General features: G+C 36.3%; 3 protein-coding genes across 4 annotated transcripts; 2 read left to right on the forward strand and 1 right to left on the reverse strand.

Moving 5' to 3' along the window:
* Positions 1–198: 198 nt before the first annotated feature.
* SGT1B (phosphatase-like protein) lies at positions 199–2,927 on the reverse strand. The gene is made up of 10 exons (NM_117197.4): positions 2,575–2,927; positions 2,178–2,247; positions 1,948–2,072; positions 1,713–1,839; positions 1,538–1,634; positions 1,354–1,419; positions 1,136–1,274; positions 931–1,010; positions 740–844; positions 199–637 (listed from the first exon to the last, which is right to left on the reverse strand). Exons 1-10 carry the CDS (start codon positions 2,732–2,734, stop codon positions 530–532), a joined length of 1,077 nt encoding a protein of 358 aa, NP_192865.1. The 5' UTR covers positions 2,735–2,927; the 3' UTR covers positions 199–529.
* A 320-nt stretch (positions 2,928–3,247) lies between these two features.
* Positions 3,248–9,917, forward strand: AT4G11270 (Transducin/WD40 repeat-like superfamily protein). 2 transcript variants are annotated; one of them, NM_001340704.1, is made up of 9 exons: positions 3,248–6,160; positions 6,249–6,352; positions 6,454–6,523; positions 6,631–7,434; positions 7,559–7,761; positions 7,841–7,964; positions 8,077–8,283; positions 8,362–8,513; positions 9,686–9,917. In NM_001340704.1, exons 1-8 carry the CDS (start codon positions 3,476–3,478, stop codon positions 8,503–8,505), a joined length of 4,341 nt encoding a protein of 1,446 aa, NP_001329550.1. In that variant the 5' UTR covers positions 3,248–3,475; the 3' UTR covers positions 8,506–8,513; positions 9,686–9,917. The 2 variants fall into 2 exon arrangements, with proteins under 2 accessions (NP_001329550.1, NP_192866.1); NM_117198.5 differs by lacking the exon at positions 9,686–9,917 and having other exon boundaries at positions 8,362–8,753.
* Positions 9,918–12,993: 3,076 nt separating this feature from the next.
* ACS6 (1-aminocyclopropane-1-carboxylic acid (acc) synthase 6) lies at positions 12,994–15,131 on the forward strand. Its single transcript, NM_117199.2, has 4 exons — positions 12,994–13,362; positions 13,452–13,583; positions 13,678–13,838; positions 13,923–15,131. The coding sequence occupies exons 1-4, from the start codon at positions 13,183–13,185 to the stop codon at positions 14,935–14,937; spliced, it is 1,488 nt and encodes a 495-aa protein (NP_192867.1). The 5' UTR covers positions 12,994–13,182; the 3' UTR covers positions 14,938–15,131.
* The last annotated feature ends 225 nt before the right edge of the window (positions 15,132–15,356 follow it).

The raw sequence follows: 15,356 nt of genomic DNA on the forward strand, positions 1-15,356 counted from the left end.
TATACATGAAGATGGAAAGTAGCTCTGATTTCGTGAAGACAAATTCTCTGCACCCAATTACTGTGGCGAGTTTGACAATGCTGGTGCATTGATGAGTGTTGATGATAGCTTAACATGTTCATTTCAAATCCTTAAGGCATTTGAGAAGAAAGAAAGATTTGGATTCAACAACAGTGTTCCTAGACCAGGAACCCCAAAGGTGAAAATACTGTCTCACTATATAGATGCACATCGGTTTTAACTAAAGAAAGTTGGGCTTATACAACTAACCTTTTAGACCACAATGCAATTATGTCAAGAAATATTTAGATAAGCCTCTCGATAAAAGAACAAAGTTCCAAAACAACAGACTTGCGAGTTTTAGTTTTCTAATACAAAATCAAAGTATCAGAACGTTCTTTGAGACCACAACGCAAGAATGGAGAGAGACAAATTCGAGCAGAAACCAAAAAAGAAAAACACCTTAAAAGTTCAAAAGATTTGTCAGACTTTTTTTTAACAAAAACCAGAAAAGGGGATTTTAAGAAGATCAATACTCCCACTTCTTGAGCTCCATGCCATCTGGTGGAGTGCTCTCCACTTTCTTAGTCCCAACTTCTTTCCAGTTTGTCGACAGTACCGTCCCATTCGACTCTGCCTGTCAAACCCAAAAACCACCCGAGAGGAAAATCTCATTAGTCGAAGAACAAAGCAGAGTTATTAAACCAAAATTTTAAAGACCAAAGATAGATTTGCTCACAAATGATTTGTTCATTGCCCGCCTCATGTCTTCATCTGCACTCGAGTATATGTCGCTGAAAAATTTGTTCATAGCTGCATCTCCATCAAGCTTCTCATCCTTCTCCTGCGAAATTCAAAAGTGATAAGCAGAAAGAACAAAGTACAGCAAAGCCTCTAGTGTTAAGGATGAGAAGTTAGCGTTTGTGGAACCTGTTTCTTCACTTCAGCTTCCAACTTGTCCCAGTCTTTTGCTGGCTTAGAAGATGGGTACACTGGTCTCTGCGACAGCGCTGCATATGCACATAAAATCAAATGAGAAGAGAGAGAGACCACTTTGGGTTCAGTTTGTTTAAGGTTTTACGATTGTGGTTCAGAATAAAATAGTAAACGTAAGCTGGTATCTTCTGAGACAAACCTGATGAGACATTGGGTTTGGGCAAAACACTTTGCCCTTTACCATATTCAAGGGAGGCCCAGGTGATTATCTCTGCTTTCGCAAGACGGATCTCAACTTTGGTCGACAATACTTCAAATCTGCACTTCTCTGGTATTATCTGAAAAACACCCATGAAGAAGGATTTAGTAAAAGTGTGTGTGAAAACACCGTAATTACATATGTCAAATAAAATATACCTTCCCGAACAATCTCGGCTGGAGATGATAAGCTTCCTCTCCAGCAACATCAATGACAACACTCAGCTGCACCAAAATAAAGCCAAGATAGACATCTCAAATCAATACAGTGTTAAATTACAAAGAGAGATAGTTTCTGAAGTTCAGATAAAAGTCATGAATTCTCTGATTGAAGGATACTCACAATCTGCTCACCAAACTCGACAGTTACGTTCTCCTTAGGTACTTTTTTGGCGAAAATTGTCACCACCGCTTCTTCTGGTTTCTGGTAGAACTCGTGCCTGTTGAGCAATAAAGTTATGAGTATAAAATGATTCTGGAAATTAAAGAAGAATTTACATGTTAGATAACCAGACTACCTGAACATCGGTTTGGCAGGTGCTGCAGGAATTGGAACAGGAGGAGCATCAGCTTCCGTTGCTAGTGGTGTTGTAGAGCTTGAAGGCAAACTCGGTGGCATCGGCTGAACCAAATCTTTCTCTTCTTCTGAACAGAGATACAAAGACTATATCAAAATTATAGCCCTAGGCGCAGACAAATACCCAAAATCGTTTAGTAACTAATTTCTTAAGCTATGGAGTTGATGTAACATACCTGCAATACGAAGATCGCATTCATCTATCATCTTCTTAAACTTTGGTTCATTCGGTGCAACAGAAGCTCCCTTTTCCAGGGCTGCTTTAGCAGTACTATATTCTTCTAGCTTCATACAAGCAGTGCTGCGAACACAGTAGCAAAGAATCAGAAGATAGAATTATAATTCCAATCAAATTTGAACATAACATCAAATCATTCACTACAGAGAGATGGTGAAAATATCATACCCCTTTCTGAGATAGGCTTTTGCCAACGTTGGCTCCAACTCAATGGCTTTGTTCGCATCTACAACAGCTTCTGCTCATAGAAACCACAAAAAGATAAAATATCAAATCAAATCATCAAACAACAACAATTCAATCAAAGTACAGTAACTACAATTACAATTACTCAAATAAGTTTTCTTATCCGAATCAACAACCTCACAAAAGAAACCCTAAAACTAAAACTAAACCAAACCAATAACAAAAATCAAAACTTTGTTCCACTATCAACAGATCGAATTAAAGTAACGACAAAAGAACAAGACCCAGAACCCCAAAAGCGTCAACGAAGCAATACATCTAATAAAGTTTCAATCTTTAACGATGATATTAACGGTAAGGAAGAGAGTTATATTTATACCAGTGAAGTTATCGATTTTGATGTTGGCCTGAGCACGATCGGCGAAGAAGGCGGCGCAATTGGGATCCAAGTCAATGGCTTTGGAGTATAAGTCAACAGCAACATCGAAGTCATCATCTAGAAAAGCTTCTTTAGCTTTCTCTGCTAATTCCTTGGCCATTGATTCTTATCAGAGGATTTGAGAGAACACAAACAAGTCAGAGAGAGAGAGAGATTATAGAGAAAGAGACCGATTCTATTCCTCTAGGCTTTTTTTTTTTTTGCTGTGTTTGGGATTTTTTTTTTCTTTTAAGAACGTTTTAATACCTCTACTAGGTCATATAACCAAAAACAAAAAGGTAATTAGATTTTATTTTATTTTCTAATTTCCTTTTGATTTTATTTTTTAACATAAGATTGATTCTTGATAAGTCCAGATTTTTTAACAAATAAATTAGTTGACAAAAGAATAATACTGAAAAAAGGAAAGAAAACTAATGGTAAAGATATTTATAGAGAACTACAATAATTTAAAATAATCATTTTCTACTCATTTTGTTTATATCGTAATCGTTTACTCATAGTTTAGCAAATACAATGTGATTTGTGAATTTAGACTATGATATATTTTAACAAGTTATAATTTATATATTGACTAGATTAGGACCCGTCGTCCAATACACAGATTTAAGTATTTTAAGTTGATAATAATCTAGTAAAGTTAAAATATCAATTATCAAACTTTTGCCAAATATTTACCTTAAAAAATTTATTTGCAACCTCGAAAAATCCATCTAAATATGTACAGATATATTTGTCGTGATTACTGTTACGACGTCGTTTACCAGTTCGTTCTTCCTTCTTCTCTCACCCCGACTCGTTCACTGACTCGGTCGATGCTTGTACCGCTTGATTCAAGCCGATGAAGTGCCGATCTGTGGCCTGCCTATGGTCTCGTGCTCCTCCGTCTCATCGGGTCACCGCCACAGCCTCTCTAACCAATCCACCGACTCTCTATACCGGTGGATCCGATGGGTCAATCATCTGGTGGAGCATCTCTTCTTCTTCCGAATCCAATTCTGTAACTCGTCTCCCTCATCATGAGATTAAACCGATTGCTATGTTGTGTGGCCATACTTCACCAATAGTGGATCTTGCTATTTGTGATCCTACAATACTTTCAAGTAATGGAGTTGTTGCATCAGATAATGGTAATGCGGATCCATTTGTTAACTGTTGTGCATTGATCAGTGCTTGTACTGATGGTGTCTTGTGTGTATGGAGTAGAAGTAGTGGTCAGTGTAGGAAACGAAGAAAATTACCTCCTTGGGTTGGAAGTCCATCGATTTTGTCTACTTTGCCATCAGAGCCTAGATATGTATGTGTTGGTTGTTCTTATATCGATGTTGATGGGGCTGAGACTTTAGCAGATACTGATTTTCAGAAGTCGAGATGCACGGTGGTTGTTGTTGATACTTACACTCTTACTATTGTTCATACAGTTTTCCATGGGAATTTATCTATTGGTTGTTTGAATTTTATGGGCGTGGTTCAGTTAGATGAGCAGGAATCATTGCTTATGGCTGATTCGTTTGGTAGGTTGCAGTTGGTCTCAGTGTCAGAGAAATCTGAACCGAGCAAAGGCTCTCTAGTGTCTAGAAACTGGTTGAGTGAAGGGGAAATTGCTGTATCAGTAATAACTCGAGGGGATCTTGTTGCGTTTTTCTCGAAGAGTAGGTGTGTCTTTTGGTTGTTGAATCGCGAGGAGGCAATAGGAGAGATATCTTTTGTTGATGATTCGCATTCTTCAAATTTTCTGTTCAAAGAAGCAATGATACTTTACTCTAGTACATCAACTATTGAAGGTGATAAAGATGATAGTATTTCTGAAACTTTTGTGCTGTGGGATGGTAGTGGTTCTGCTGTGCTGTTTACTATGTCATATATAGATGGTGAATTTACATATAAAAACTTCGGTGAGATTGTTACTGCCCCTGATGATAAGCGTTCCGTGAAATCAACGTTTTGTTTTGTTCAGTTGAGGCAGAATCTTCTTCGCGTTGAGTCTAGTTGTTGTGATGTTGAACAACCTTCTCAGTGGAGGCCCCATATAACGATCTGGTCATTGTGCCTAGGAAATGGTAAAGAAAAAGAACTTCAGCGCAAAGTGCTTGGAGAAAGCTCCTATTTTGCTGATTGGATTTCAAGCTCCTGTTTAGATCCCAAGGGCTCGGTTAGTGCAGAAACTGGTACTTCGCAGTCAGGAAGTCAGTGCAGTGCCAAAAATGATCTACAAAGCTTTGTTAGTGACAATGGACAGTGTGTGTCATCGTCCATGGTTATTTCTGAGAATATGTATGTCCCATATGCTGTTGTCTATGGTTTCTTTAGTGGTGAGATAGAGATTGCAAAGTTTGATTTTCTTCATGGAATTGATTCTCCTGCTTCAAGCCCGAGATCAGATACTGATCCACTCGTCTATAAACAGCGTCTATTGGGACATACAGGATCTGTTCTATGCTTAGCAGCGCATCGAATGTTTGGGGATGCAAATGGATGTAATTCTTCTCATGTTTTGATCTCCGGAAGTATGGACTGTACCATCCGCATTTGGGATCTCGAAAGCGGAAATGTTATCATGATCATGCATCATCATGTTGCTCCAGTGCGCCAGATCATTCTATCCCCAGCTCCAACAAAACGCCCATGGAGCAAGTGCTTTCTATCTGTTGGGGATGATTCATGTGTTGCTCTTTCTTCTCTTGAGACTTTGCGGGTCGAAAGGATGTTTCCTGGGCACCCAAACTATCCTACAAAAGTTGTATGGGATGGTACAAGAGGCTACATTGCATGTCTTTTTCGCTCCCTTTCGAGAAAATCAGATCCAATTGATGTCTTATACATTTGGGATGTGAAAACAGGTGCTCGAGAACGTGTACTCCATGGGGCAGCTTCACATTCAATGTTTGATCATTTCTGTGCAGGCATTAGTGAGAAATCTCATTCTGGTACTGTCTTAAATGGAAATACATCAGTTTCCTCTTTGCTTTTCCCAGTAGACGAAGAGAGGAAACCATTTTATTTGAAGAACTACGAGCGAGCAGCCTCTTTGTCAACATCTAAGCCAAGTTCTTCGCAGGAAAAGACTAGAGAAGAGAGTTCTACTGCTTCGTCTTTTCTCCAAAGCATCAGATACCCTTCCATCAAATGCACTTGCCCATTCCCTGGAATATCTACTCTGATTTTCGATCTTTCGTCTTTAGCAGTTTATTGTCAAACACATGAAGACTCTGATATGCATAAGATGCTAGAAGAGAAGAGTGATAAGGCAACTGCTCAGCAGAAGACTTCAAAAGACAAGTCTCCTGTCCAGAAGACTCTAGATAACCATGCAGAAGTTGTTCACATGGACAAGGCTATTGGAGAATATCTAATTCGATTTAGTTTATCCTTTCTGCATTTGTGGGGTATAGATTTTGAACTCGATCAAATGCTAGTAGCACATCTAAAGCTAAAAAGACCAGAGAGTTTTATTGTAACCTCCGGTTTGCAGGGAGACAAAGGATCATTGACATTAGCATTCCCTGGTTTGAATGCAACACTTGAGGTAATATTTGACGACCTATATTGATGTCACAACCGCACACATTATCAACAATATCCTTCTTTATCTGAGATTTCATAAAACATTCCAGCTCTGGAAATCATCTTCGGAGTTTACTGCGTTGAGGTCAGTGATTATGGTGTCACTTGCTCAGTGCATGATAAGTCTGTCACATTCCACTGCCACATATAGCAGGTACATCATGTGATCCTTATAACCATCTCTCTTCTTGCAAAGGTATATCTTCATGTTTTATTCCCACATGTAAAAACTATTTCGTTTTTTTTTTCTTACAGCAACTTGGCAGCGTTCTACACGCGAAATCTGGCAGAGAAATATCCAGATCTGAAGCCACCATTACTTCAGGTGAGGTCGTTGGCTATGTGCACCAGATGTTATGTGGGTTGAGATGACTTTGTATTTTATCTAAATAGTCACAAAACCGCTAAAAGTTTCTCCTTATTTTATTGTAGCTTTTGGTAACTTTCTGGCAAGATAATAGCGAACAAGTCCGTATGGCAGCTCGGTCATTATTCCACCACACTGCTTCTTTGGCAATACCTCTTCCATTATGCAGTGATCACGCATCTGAACATGCAGAACTGGTGAGATCCCTGTCTGGAATCAGTCTAAACGAACCTAAAGTTCTTAGCACAGGGGAAGAATATCCCACAAACAGTCTGGACTCTGAGCATATCCATCAAGCTCAACGGCTTTCTCAGGCTGAGGAGTCAGAAATACTCTCATGGCTTGAATCTTTTGAAATGCAAGACTGGATTTCTTGTGTTGGGGGAACAAGTCAGGACGCAATGGCTGCTCACATCATTGTTGCGGCTGCCTTATCAATCTGGTACCCAAGTCTAGTAAAACCTGGTCTAGCCATGCTAGTCGTCCACAAATTGTTGAACCTGGTTATGGCCATGAGTGAGAAATACAGCTCGACTGCTGCGGAGCTTCTCTCAGAAGGAATGGAGACTACATGGAAAACATGGATTGGACCTGACATTCCTCGGATAGTTTCAGACATATTTTTCCAAATAGAGTGTGTCAGTTCCTCAGTCGGAGCATATCAAGTTGTACCATCGTCTATAAAAGAGACTCTGGTCGAAGTTCTTCTTCCAAGTTTAGCCATGGCGGATGTCCTTGGATTTCTTAGCATAATAGAGAGCCAAATATGGTCTACAGCTTCTGATTCTCCTGTTCATGTAGTATCTCTCAGAACTCTCATCAGAATAATCCGGGCTGCTCCTAGAAATCTGGTACTGCATCTTGAGAAGGTTTGTAGCATCTACTTTTACATTCAGCGAGGCTAGTTGAGATTTAAATAAGCAGAACATTTTTACCGATATATGTCTGTATACTCTTATAGAGATTTGAGAAACATTTGGGAAAATCTTGCAGGCAGTTAACTTTGTTCTTCAAACGATGGACCCAAGCAACACCGTCATGCGTAAAACTTGCCTGCAAACCTCAATGGCTACGCTAAGAGAAGTTGTGCGCGTATTTCCAATGGTAATCTTAAACGACTCGTCAACAAGGTTAGCAATCGGCGATGTTATCACAGAGATCAACAATGCATGTATTCACATATACGACATGCGAAGGTACAAAAATTTACATGCTTTGTATTTCTGTCCCACCTTTATCTCAGTTTCTTAGTTGTTTGTGTGATTCCCGTTGCAGTATGACAAAAATAAGGGTTTTGGATGCGAGTGGACCTCCGGGTCTCCCAAATTTTCTCAGAGGAGCTTCAGAATCTGCCGTGACAACAGCTATATCAGCTCTCAGCTTTTCACCTGATGGAGAGGTAAAATTTATGCATAAACACATTGTAGCTTCTGCACCAAACATTAAAGTCGACAAGTTCCCGATGAATACTCTTGATGAGATCCTAAGAATAAAATCTCTTTGTATGGTAGGGATTGGTTGCGTTTTCAGAAAACGGTTTGATGATCAGATGGTGGTCACTAGGATCGGTTTGGTGGGAGAAACTAAGCCAAAGTCTCACACCTATTCAATGCACCAAACTAATATTTATCCATCCATGGGATGGATTTTCATCAAGCTCTTCACGAACAAGTGTGATCTCAAGTATCTCTAACGACGAACAAGAACTTCCTCTTCAGGTACTTAATTGTTTATCATCATCTCATTGTTTTGGCTTTTAAAACCGATACTTATTCTACTCGGTGTGATCGGAACAGGAAACCGCAAAGAACATAAGTCACGTAGAGCGGCTAAAGCAACTTGTTCAACATCTTGATCTCTCTTATCGCCTCGAATGGGCCAGTGAACGCAAAGTAGTTTTAACAAGACACAATGTCGAGTTGGGCACTTGCCTGTTGTAACAGTCAAGGTAAGAATCCAGACGATATTCTTAATCCTTGTTCCTCATTCTGCTCGAGTTTTGTTTTAGAGGACTCATATCGAGTCCATGTTCTAGGTTCTCAGGAGGCTATCGAACGTTCCTTTTTTTGTGTGTTACTTGAGAACGAAATTGACTGTTCTTGTTTTGTATATGAATAAAATACTTAAATATACACGAGAAAATTATTGAATGAATATCCATAATTACAGACAAAAAACAACAAAAATGACATATGTTTTATATTAAGTGCTCTAATCTGTCAATATTTGCATGAGTAGCAACGTGGCATTTTTGGTTGATATGTGTACATAAGAAAAAAGGTTGAATGATATGAATGACTTTACTATACAAAGAAGTTTATTTTAGATGCTGAATGTTTCCTAATTTGACGGCATTTAAAAATGTTGTTTATCTAAGTTTTGTGATTTTATTTTATCATCAAAACATATTATAAATGTGATATAAAAGTTATGTCAAATTTGGCGTGTTTGGTCGACAAGGCGAATCAGGCAATTTTTCTGCATATTCTTCTTTTAAAAGAAGTTTAACTTTCTACTAAAAAAACATTCAATCTTTCTACATAGTCAATTAGATGTTTTATAACGTTGGTCAGATGAAAATGAAAATAAAAACAAAGTTAGGAAACTAATATAATTTGATTTCCATATGAATATAATCATAAATCTTCCAAAATATATGTTTTCTCATAAGAAAAATGAAGAAAAAATCAACTGATTACTAATCATAGATTTCCCAAAATCTATGTTTTCTCATAAGAAAAATCAACCGAGTACTAATCATAAATCTTCCAAAATATTTTTTTCTCATAAGAAAAATGAAGAATAATCAACTGATTACTAATCATAAATCTCCCAAAATAAAAAATTTTGTGTATCAATATACAAAATGTTTAAGAAGATTTTGAAAATTAATTATATTGTTAATAATTTTAAAAATTCTTTATATTATTAAGTATTATTATCATAAATAGAAAAGGGTTAAAAGTCAAATGATCATTTTGTAAATAAAAAGTCGTGTCTTCTTTTCCTGTAATCAGAGTTATGATTATTAAGAGTCTTCGGATCTCTCAGGGATAATGTGAATGGTGCCTCGACTCTAAGCGCTGCCAAACTGATTTATGGTTTTTATCCTTCTCGTAGGAATCCCTAGAGTGATAGGATGCTCGATGCTCATAGTGTTTGTCACGGGATTGGACTTTCTTAGCATAAGCTTGGTTTCTGGAGTTAACATTCCCATGAGAACTTTCATAGGAGAAGCTCTCTGATCTTTTCCTATCCCTTGGCGAGTAGTTTCCTCTCTTCCTTTCATTATGTTTGTCATCCAATGCTTTATTATACCTATCAGCCGAAACATCGGATGAGAGAGTTCTATCTTTCCTTTTGAATTCAATCAATATACCGATAAATACGTGCCAACAAGATCTTAGATGATGCGTCTGATTGGTTGTCCTAGTTAGCACAAAAAAAAACTGAAAAAGAATTATGCACAATTCATCTCTTTTTACATCAATCAATATAAAAGTTTAATATATTACGCACCAATCAGTATAAAAGTTCAATATATTACGTTCAAAAACACAAAAACAGTGTAAATTGTTACACTTTACATTTATTTTAGTGGCTGAAACATTTCGTGCCAGAGTTACTCTCTTTTTCTCTTTTTTTCCATTTTTTCCATGTTTTACCAATCACACTGCCGTTAAATTATGTGTCAAAGTAAAATATAATAAGTTAAAAATAATTATATATATATTAAATCTTAAAAAAAAACTTAAACCACAATGAAATGACACATTAACAACCCAAAAAAAATGGTTCCTGATTCCTACTCTTTTAATACACTTTGATTTTTATACGTGTTTTCGTAGTTCATTCGAACTATTCTAGGTAGATTAACCAACCATATGTAAATGATCTAGTCATCCTCAAAATTAGTCAAACGCTAGTGCAATATAAATTTATGATCTTAGACCATCTCCATCAATCTAATACTGTGTGGGTTTCTCAACAATATTATTTTAATCAATCTATAATAATTAAATTATTTATTTAAATTTTAAATTATAAAAAAAGAATTAGACCAATAATATAAAGACACGTGAAAAGCAGTTCTATAAGTTTCTCAACCCAAGAACGGTCTTCTGACTCTTTCTTCTACTTTTTTATTATTTTATATTTTTTTTTATCTCCAGATACTCTATCAAATATTACTGATGAATATGCTCTAAGGGTTAAAGACCCCCATTTCTTTAAAAAAAATAGACCGCCTTTACAGAAGCCAAATTCTATTTTTCAGTACATGAAGACAATATTGAAATTATTGTTTTGACTTTTAGACTAGGAATTACGATGCTTGTGCCAACTACGATATTACAAATATAATTTTCTGGTCAAATGGAAAAAAAAATTATTAAAAAAGGAGAGAGAGATGATTTATCGATAAAAGTAAAACTAGAGACAAAGGTCGTTGTTATTCATCGACCACCCACATGTAACTAACTAAAATGAGTTCATTTGTTACTATGTCAACTAAAACCGTTGACACTATCCAAAAATAATTTTGAATCTCCTTGTTATGACTTTTGCTTCAAATTAAGCAAATCAGTGGAAACTTAACATAATGATTTTCGTTGAGAGAACATCAGTCTGATAAAAAAAAAGTTCTTTATATTCAGTTAATCTGAAAAAACTGAAGAAACAAAAATTACAGCAACAAATAAAAATACAGAAAAAAGATATATACATGAACAAAGATAAGTATTAGTAGTACACTAATGTTTTGTTTGAGAAGAGGAAAAAAACAGAAATTAGTCTATAAGACAAAAGTCGTTGAGATTGTGTTGGTCAAAGTGAAGGCTTCAAAATCATGGTTTAACAGTTTTTGATATTGACTAGAAAAATCTTTGTGGAATGTTACTGGTCTTTAAGGCTGCCAAAAAATTCATTTATTTCATTCACGACATTAAGTGGTCCAATGTCTGCCACTATCAACATTACTGATTCTAGCTTTCATCAATAAGAAAATTTTGAACCATATAATATTCGCATTAATTCAAAAGCATTCTAAAAATGTAGAGACAGATGGAATTCTACAATTCTATTTAATACAAAAGCTTACACTTTTCATTTTTAGCTTATTCTAAGCTGTCAAGTGCTTAGCATTAATTGTATTGTTATTATGAATACGTGTTTTGAGTGCATTATTGAAAAGAAGGTGGAGATCTCAACCGTCTCCAATGAGTGATTTAGGAGTATATCTTAAATAATTTGCATTTTTTTGGTTTTTGAAATTTTAACATAAAGAATCCTATAATTAGGTTTTAAAATCAAAAGCAAGAACATTTCTAATATTAATGCCTATTAAAAGGGGCACATTTCAACTGTTCTGACCTCTAATTCTTGTTTATGCCGACATGATGTTTGCAGTAGCCAGTAATATCAGTATTTTTCAATAAACTCTAGCTCTTTAATACAAGATCGGTAATCTAGGAAAAGCCCCAATTCTTACATGGATATTTTTTTTTGTCATCGTGACGATATAAAGATGACCTAATTGGCCTGACAAAATTTACACAAATTTTATTCTTACATAAACTAAAAAAGGTGACCAAATAATGACAATTTTATGTGTAATATTAGAAAATTGTTATTAAAATTTTCTTAGCAAATATTGACTTCGTTTTTCTCAACGATATTATATATATGAAATTTTATGTATAAGTTATTACAATCGCATGTTCTATAATTTGAACGGATAACGAAAAGCAAAATTTAGATTTCATTTATAAAATAAAAAAGAATGAAAATTCGAAATTCTTGTTTAGCAAAACTTTTGAATAAATGATGTGGACAAAGCGGATTAAACCACTCTATTTCTAGAGCGGATAACAAATTACGCTTATCAAATTTATTTCTACGTAAAAATGATCTGTAGTTAAGCTGTCGCAGATAATTTTTTTTTTTTTTAATCCGCATTATTATGGATTATAACTTATCAATGGTAACCAAAAAGCAACTCAAGCCGCAAACGGATTCGTGCGTCCCAAGTGTCACAACTATTCGAACTATATATGAAGTTATGTGTCTGTTAGAACTGGATTTTTACTATTATTATTACTATTATTATTATCATCGATTAAAGGATGTTTTTTGATGAAAAAAATATATTGTTCTATTTAGCCAACAAAATGAAAAGAATTCCGGTCCATTATTTTCCATCAAATACAAATTTTAACAGATTCTGATCTTGTAAAATTCAAATTGATGTCTCATTTCTTTTCCAAATACTGAAATTGGACTTAATGTTATGTACTCTCAGGTCCCCCACAATGATCACTCTTTTTCACAAATTTGGTTCAAATCCACTCCAAAAGATACAAAAACAATTCAAACTTTAGGGAAGTCAAACAAAACTATAACAAACAATAAGGACCATTTTGAAATTTCTACTTTCTTCAGTTCTTTCATGGAACTTTCGTTGTAATCTATCTACAACGCTCCACATACTCGGTGTGTACACCTGAAACCAAACCTCTATATATAGAACACAATCTCACTTCCCAACACATCAAACCATAACTTCCAAATCTCAACAGAACCAAAAACAAAAGAAACCTATATTAAAGAAGAAACAAAAAATGGTGGCTTTTGCAACAGAGAAGAAGCAAGATCTGAATCTATTGTCTAAAATCGCCTCCGGTGACGGTCACGGCGAGAATTCCTCTTATTTCGATGGTTGGAAAGCTTATGAAGAAAACCCATTTCACCCAATTGATAGACCTGACGGAGTTATTCAAATGGGTCTCGCTGAAAATCAGGTATCATTCAAAAATAAAAATCCAACCTTTTTTTTTTTTGGTCTAACCTAAAAAACCTAACTTTTTTTTTTCTTTTCTGAATTGTGTAGCTTTGTGGAGATTTGATGCGTAAATGGGTTTTAAAACATCCAGAAGCTTCGATTTGTACATCAGAAGGTGTGAATCAATTCAGTGACATTGCCATTTTTCAAGATTATCATGGCTTGCCTGAATTCAGACAAGTAAGTTATATTGTTGCCTGAACTCAGACAATTTCATCACTTTTGGTTTGATTTGGTTTCAAAGATTCTAACTTTATTAGTTTAATTCCTTCAGGCTGTAGCGAAATTTATGGAGAAGACTAGAAATAACAAAGTTAAGTTTGATCCTGACCGGATTGTTATGAGCGGCGGCGCAACCGGAGCACACGAGACGGTTGCTTTCTGTTTAGCTAATCCCGGCGATGGTTTCTTAGTTCCAACCCCTTATTATCCAGGGTATGTTCAAAGATCATCACTGAATCACATTAGAATTTGGTTTAGTTTGGTTTGGGTTCTAAATTTGATTTGGTTTGGTTTCAGGTTTGATAGAGATTTGAGATGGAGAACCGGAGTGAATCTTGTACCGGTTACTTGTCATAGCTCTAATGGGTTCAAGATTACGGTGGAAGCCTTGGAAGCTGCTTACGAAAACGCGAGAAAATCGAATATTCCGGTTAAGGGTTTACTTGTAACCAATCCTTCAAACCCGCTTGGTACGACGTTAGACCGGGAATGTTTGAAGTCTCTTGTTAACTTCACTAATGACAAAGGGATTCATCTTATTGCTGATGAGATTTATGCTGCTACTACTTTTGGTCAATCCGAGTTCATAAGTGTTGCGGAAGTAATCGAGGAGATCGAAGATTGTAACCGCGATTTGATACATATTGTGTATAGTCTATCTAAAGATATGGGTCTGCCTGGTTTAAGAGTTGGTATAGTATACTCTTACAATGACAGGGTGGTTCAGATCGCAAGGAAAATGTCGAGTTTCGGTCTTGTTTCGTCACAAACGCAGCATTTGATCGCTAAAATGTTATCCGATGAAGAGTTTGTAGACGAGTTTATCCGCGAGAGCAAATTGCGGTTAGCTGCAAGGCACGCTGAGATAACCACCGGTTTAGATGGTTTAGGGATTGGTTGGTTAAAGGCCAAAGCCGGTTTGTTCTTGTGGATGGATTTAAGAAATCTTTTGAAGACAGCAACGTTTGATTCGGAAACCGAACTATGGCGTGTGATTGTTCACCAAGTGAAGCTCAACGTGTCTCCAGGCGGTTCGTTCCATTGCCATGAACCGGGATGGTTTAGAGTATGTTTTGCGAATATGGACCATAAGACGATGGAGACAGCTCTAGAGAGGATTAGAGTGTTCACTAGCCAACTTGAGGAGGAGACTAAACCGATGGCTGCAACAACTATGATGGCTAAAAAGAAGAAGAAGTGTTGGCAGAGTAACCTCAGGTTAAGCTTTAGTGACACGAGGCGGTTCGATGATGGCTTCTTCTCGCCTCATTCGCCTGTGCCGCCTTCTCCGCTAGTCCGTGCACAGACTTAAGACCGTCTCATATTTTGACTAGACCAGTCGTCGTTAATTAAAAAGTCAATTCTTTAGATTGATTTTGACACATTTATCTGATTAAATCAAATGTATAGCTACGACTATCAAGTTGATTTTTTCTTTCTTTTAATTTTGTATCTCATGTAATTTTAACCGGGTGAATAATATGAATTTGAAATCAGAATTTGTTTAACCGTGTTATTGAACCAGTTAAGGTTTCTACTCTTAGTAACCAATTAGACATGTTTTTCTCAATTATCGTGAAAAGAAAACTCAAAACGAATAAGTTCCAAAGAGGTGTTCTAATGCCTGAGTTTAGTCAAAATCAAATAAAACTGTTGGTTCAACCTGCATAACCGGGAATATGACATGATATAACCGGTAAATTGACCGGTCCATTGTGGAAGCTCCGCGTT

This window comes from Arabidopsis thaliana, chromosome 4, assembly GCF_000001735.4.
Source record: "Arabidopsis thaliana chromosome 4, partial sequence".
Lineage (NCBI taxonomy): Eukaryota > Viridiplantae > Streptophyta > Magnoliopsida > Brassicales > Brassicaceae > Arabidopsis > Arabidopsis thaliana.

Bases quoted from the DNA above. Each gene is read 5' to 3' on its own strand.
- SGT1B (NM_117197.4), bottom strand. From the start codon at position 2,734: ATGGCCAAGGAATTAGCAGAGAAAGCTAAAGAAGCTTTTCTAGATGAT. The intron at 2,073-2,177 runs GTATGATATTTT...CTGTGTTCGCAG, and splicing joins AAAGCCTATCTCAGAAAGGG to CACTGCTTGTATGAAGCTAG. The intron at 1,635-1,712 runs GTAGTCTGGTTA...ATTGCTCAACAG, and splicing joins CCTGCCAAACCGATGTTCAG to GCACGAGTTCTACCAGAAAC.
- AT4G11270 (NM_001340704.1), top strand. From the start codon at position 3,476: ATGAAGTGCCGATCTGTGGCCTGCCTATGGTCTCGTGCTCCTCCGTCT. The intron at 6,161-6,248 runs GTAATATTTGAC...AAAACATTCCAG, and splicing joins GTTTGAATGCAACACTTGAG to CTCTGGAAATCATCTTCGGA. The intron at 8,284-8,361 runs GTACTTAATTGT...TGATCGGAACAG, and splicing joins AACAAGAACTTCCTCTTCAG to GAAACCGCAAAGAACATAAG.
- ACS6 (NM_117199.2), top strand. From the start codon at position 13,183: ATGGTGGCTTTTGCAACAGAGAAGAAGCAAGATCTGAATCTATTGTCT. The intron at 13,363-13,451 runs GTATCATTCAAA...TGAATTGTGTAG, and splicing joins TGGGTCTCGCTGAAAATCAG to CTTTGTGGAGATTTGATGCG. The intron at 13,839-13,922 runs GTATGTTCAAAG...GTTTGGTTTCAG, and splicing joins CCAACCCCTTATTATCCAGG to GTTTGATAGAGATTTGAGAT.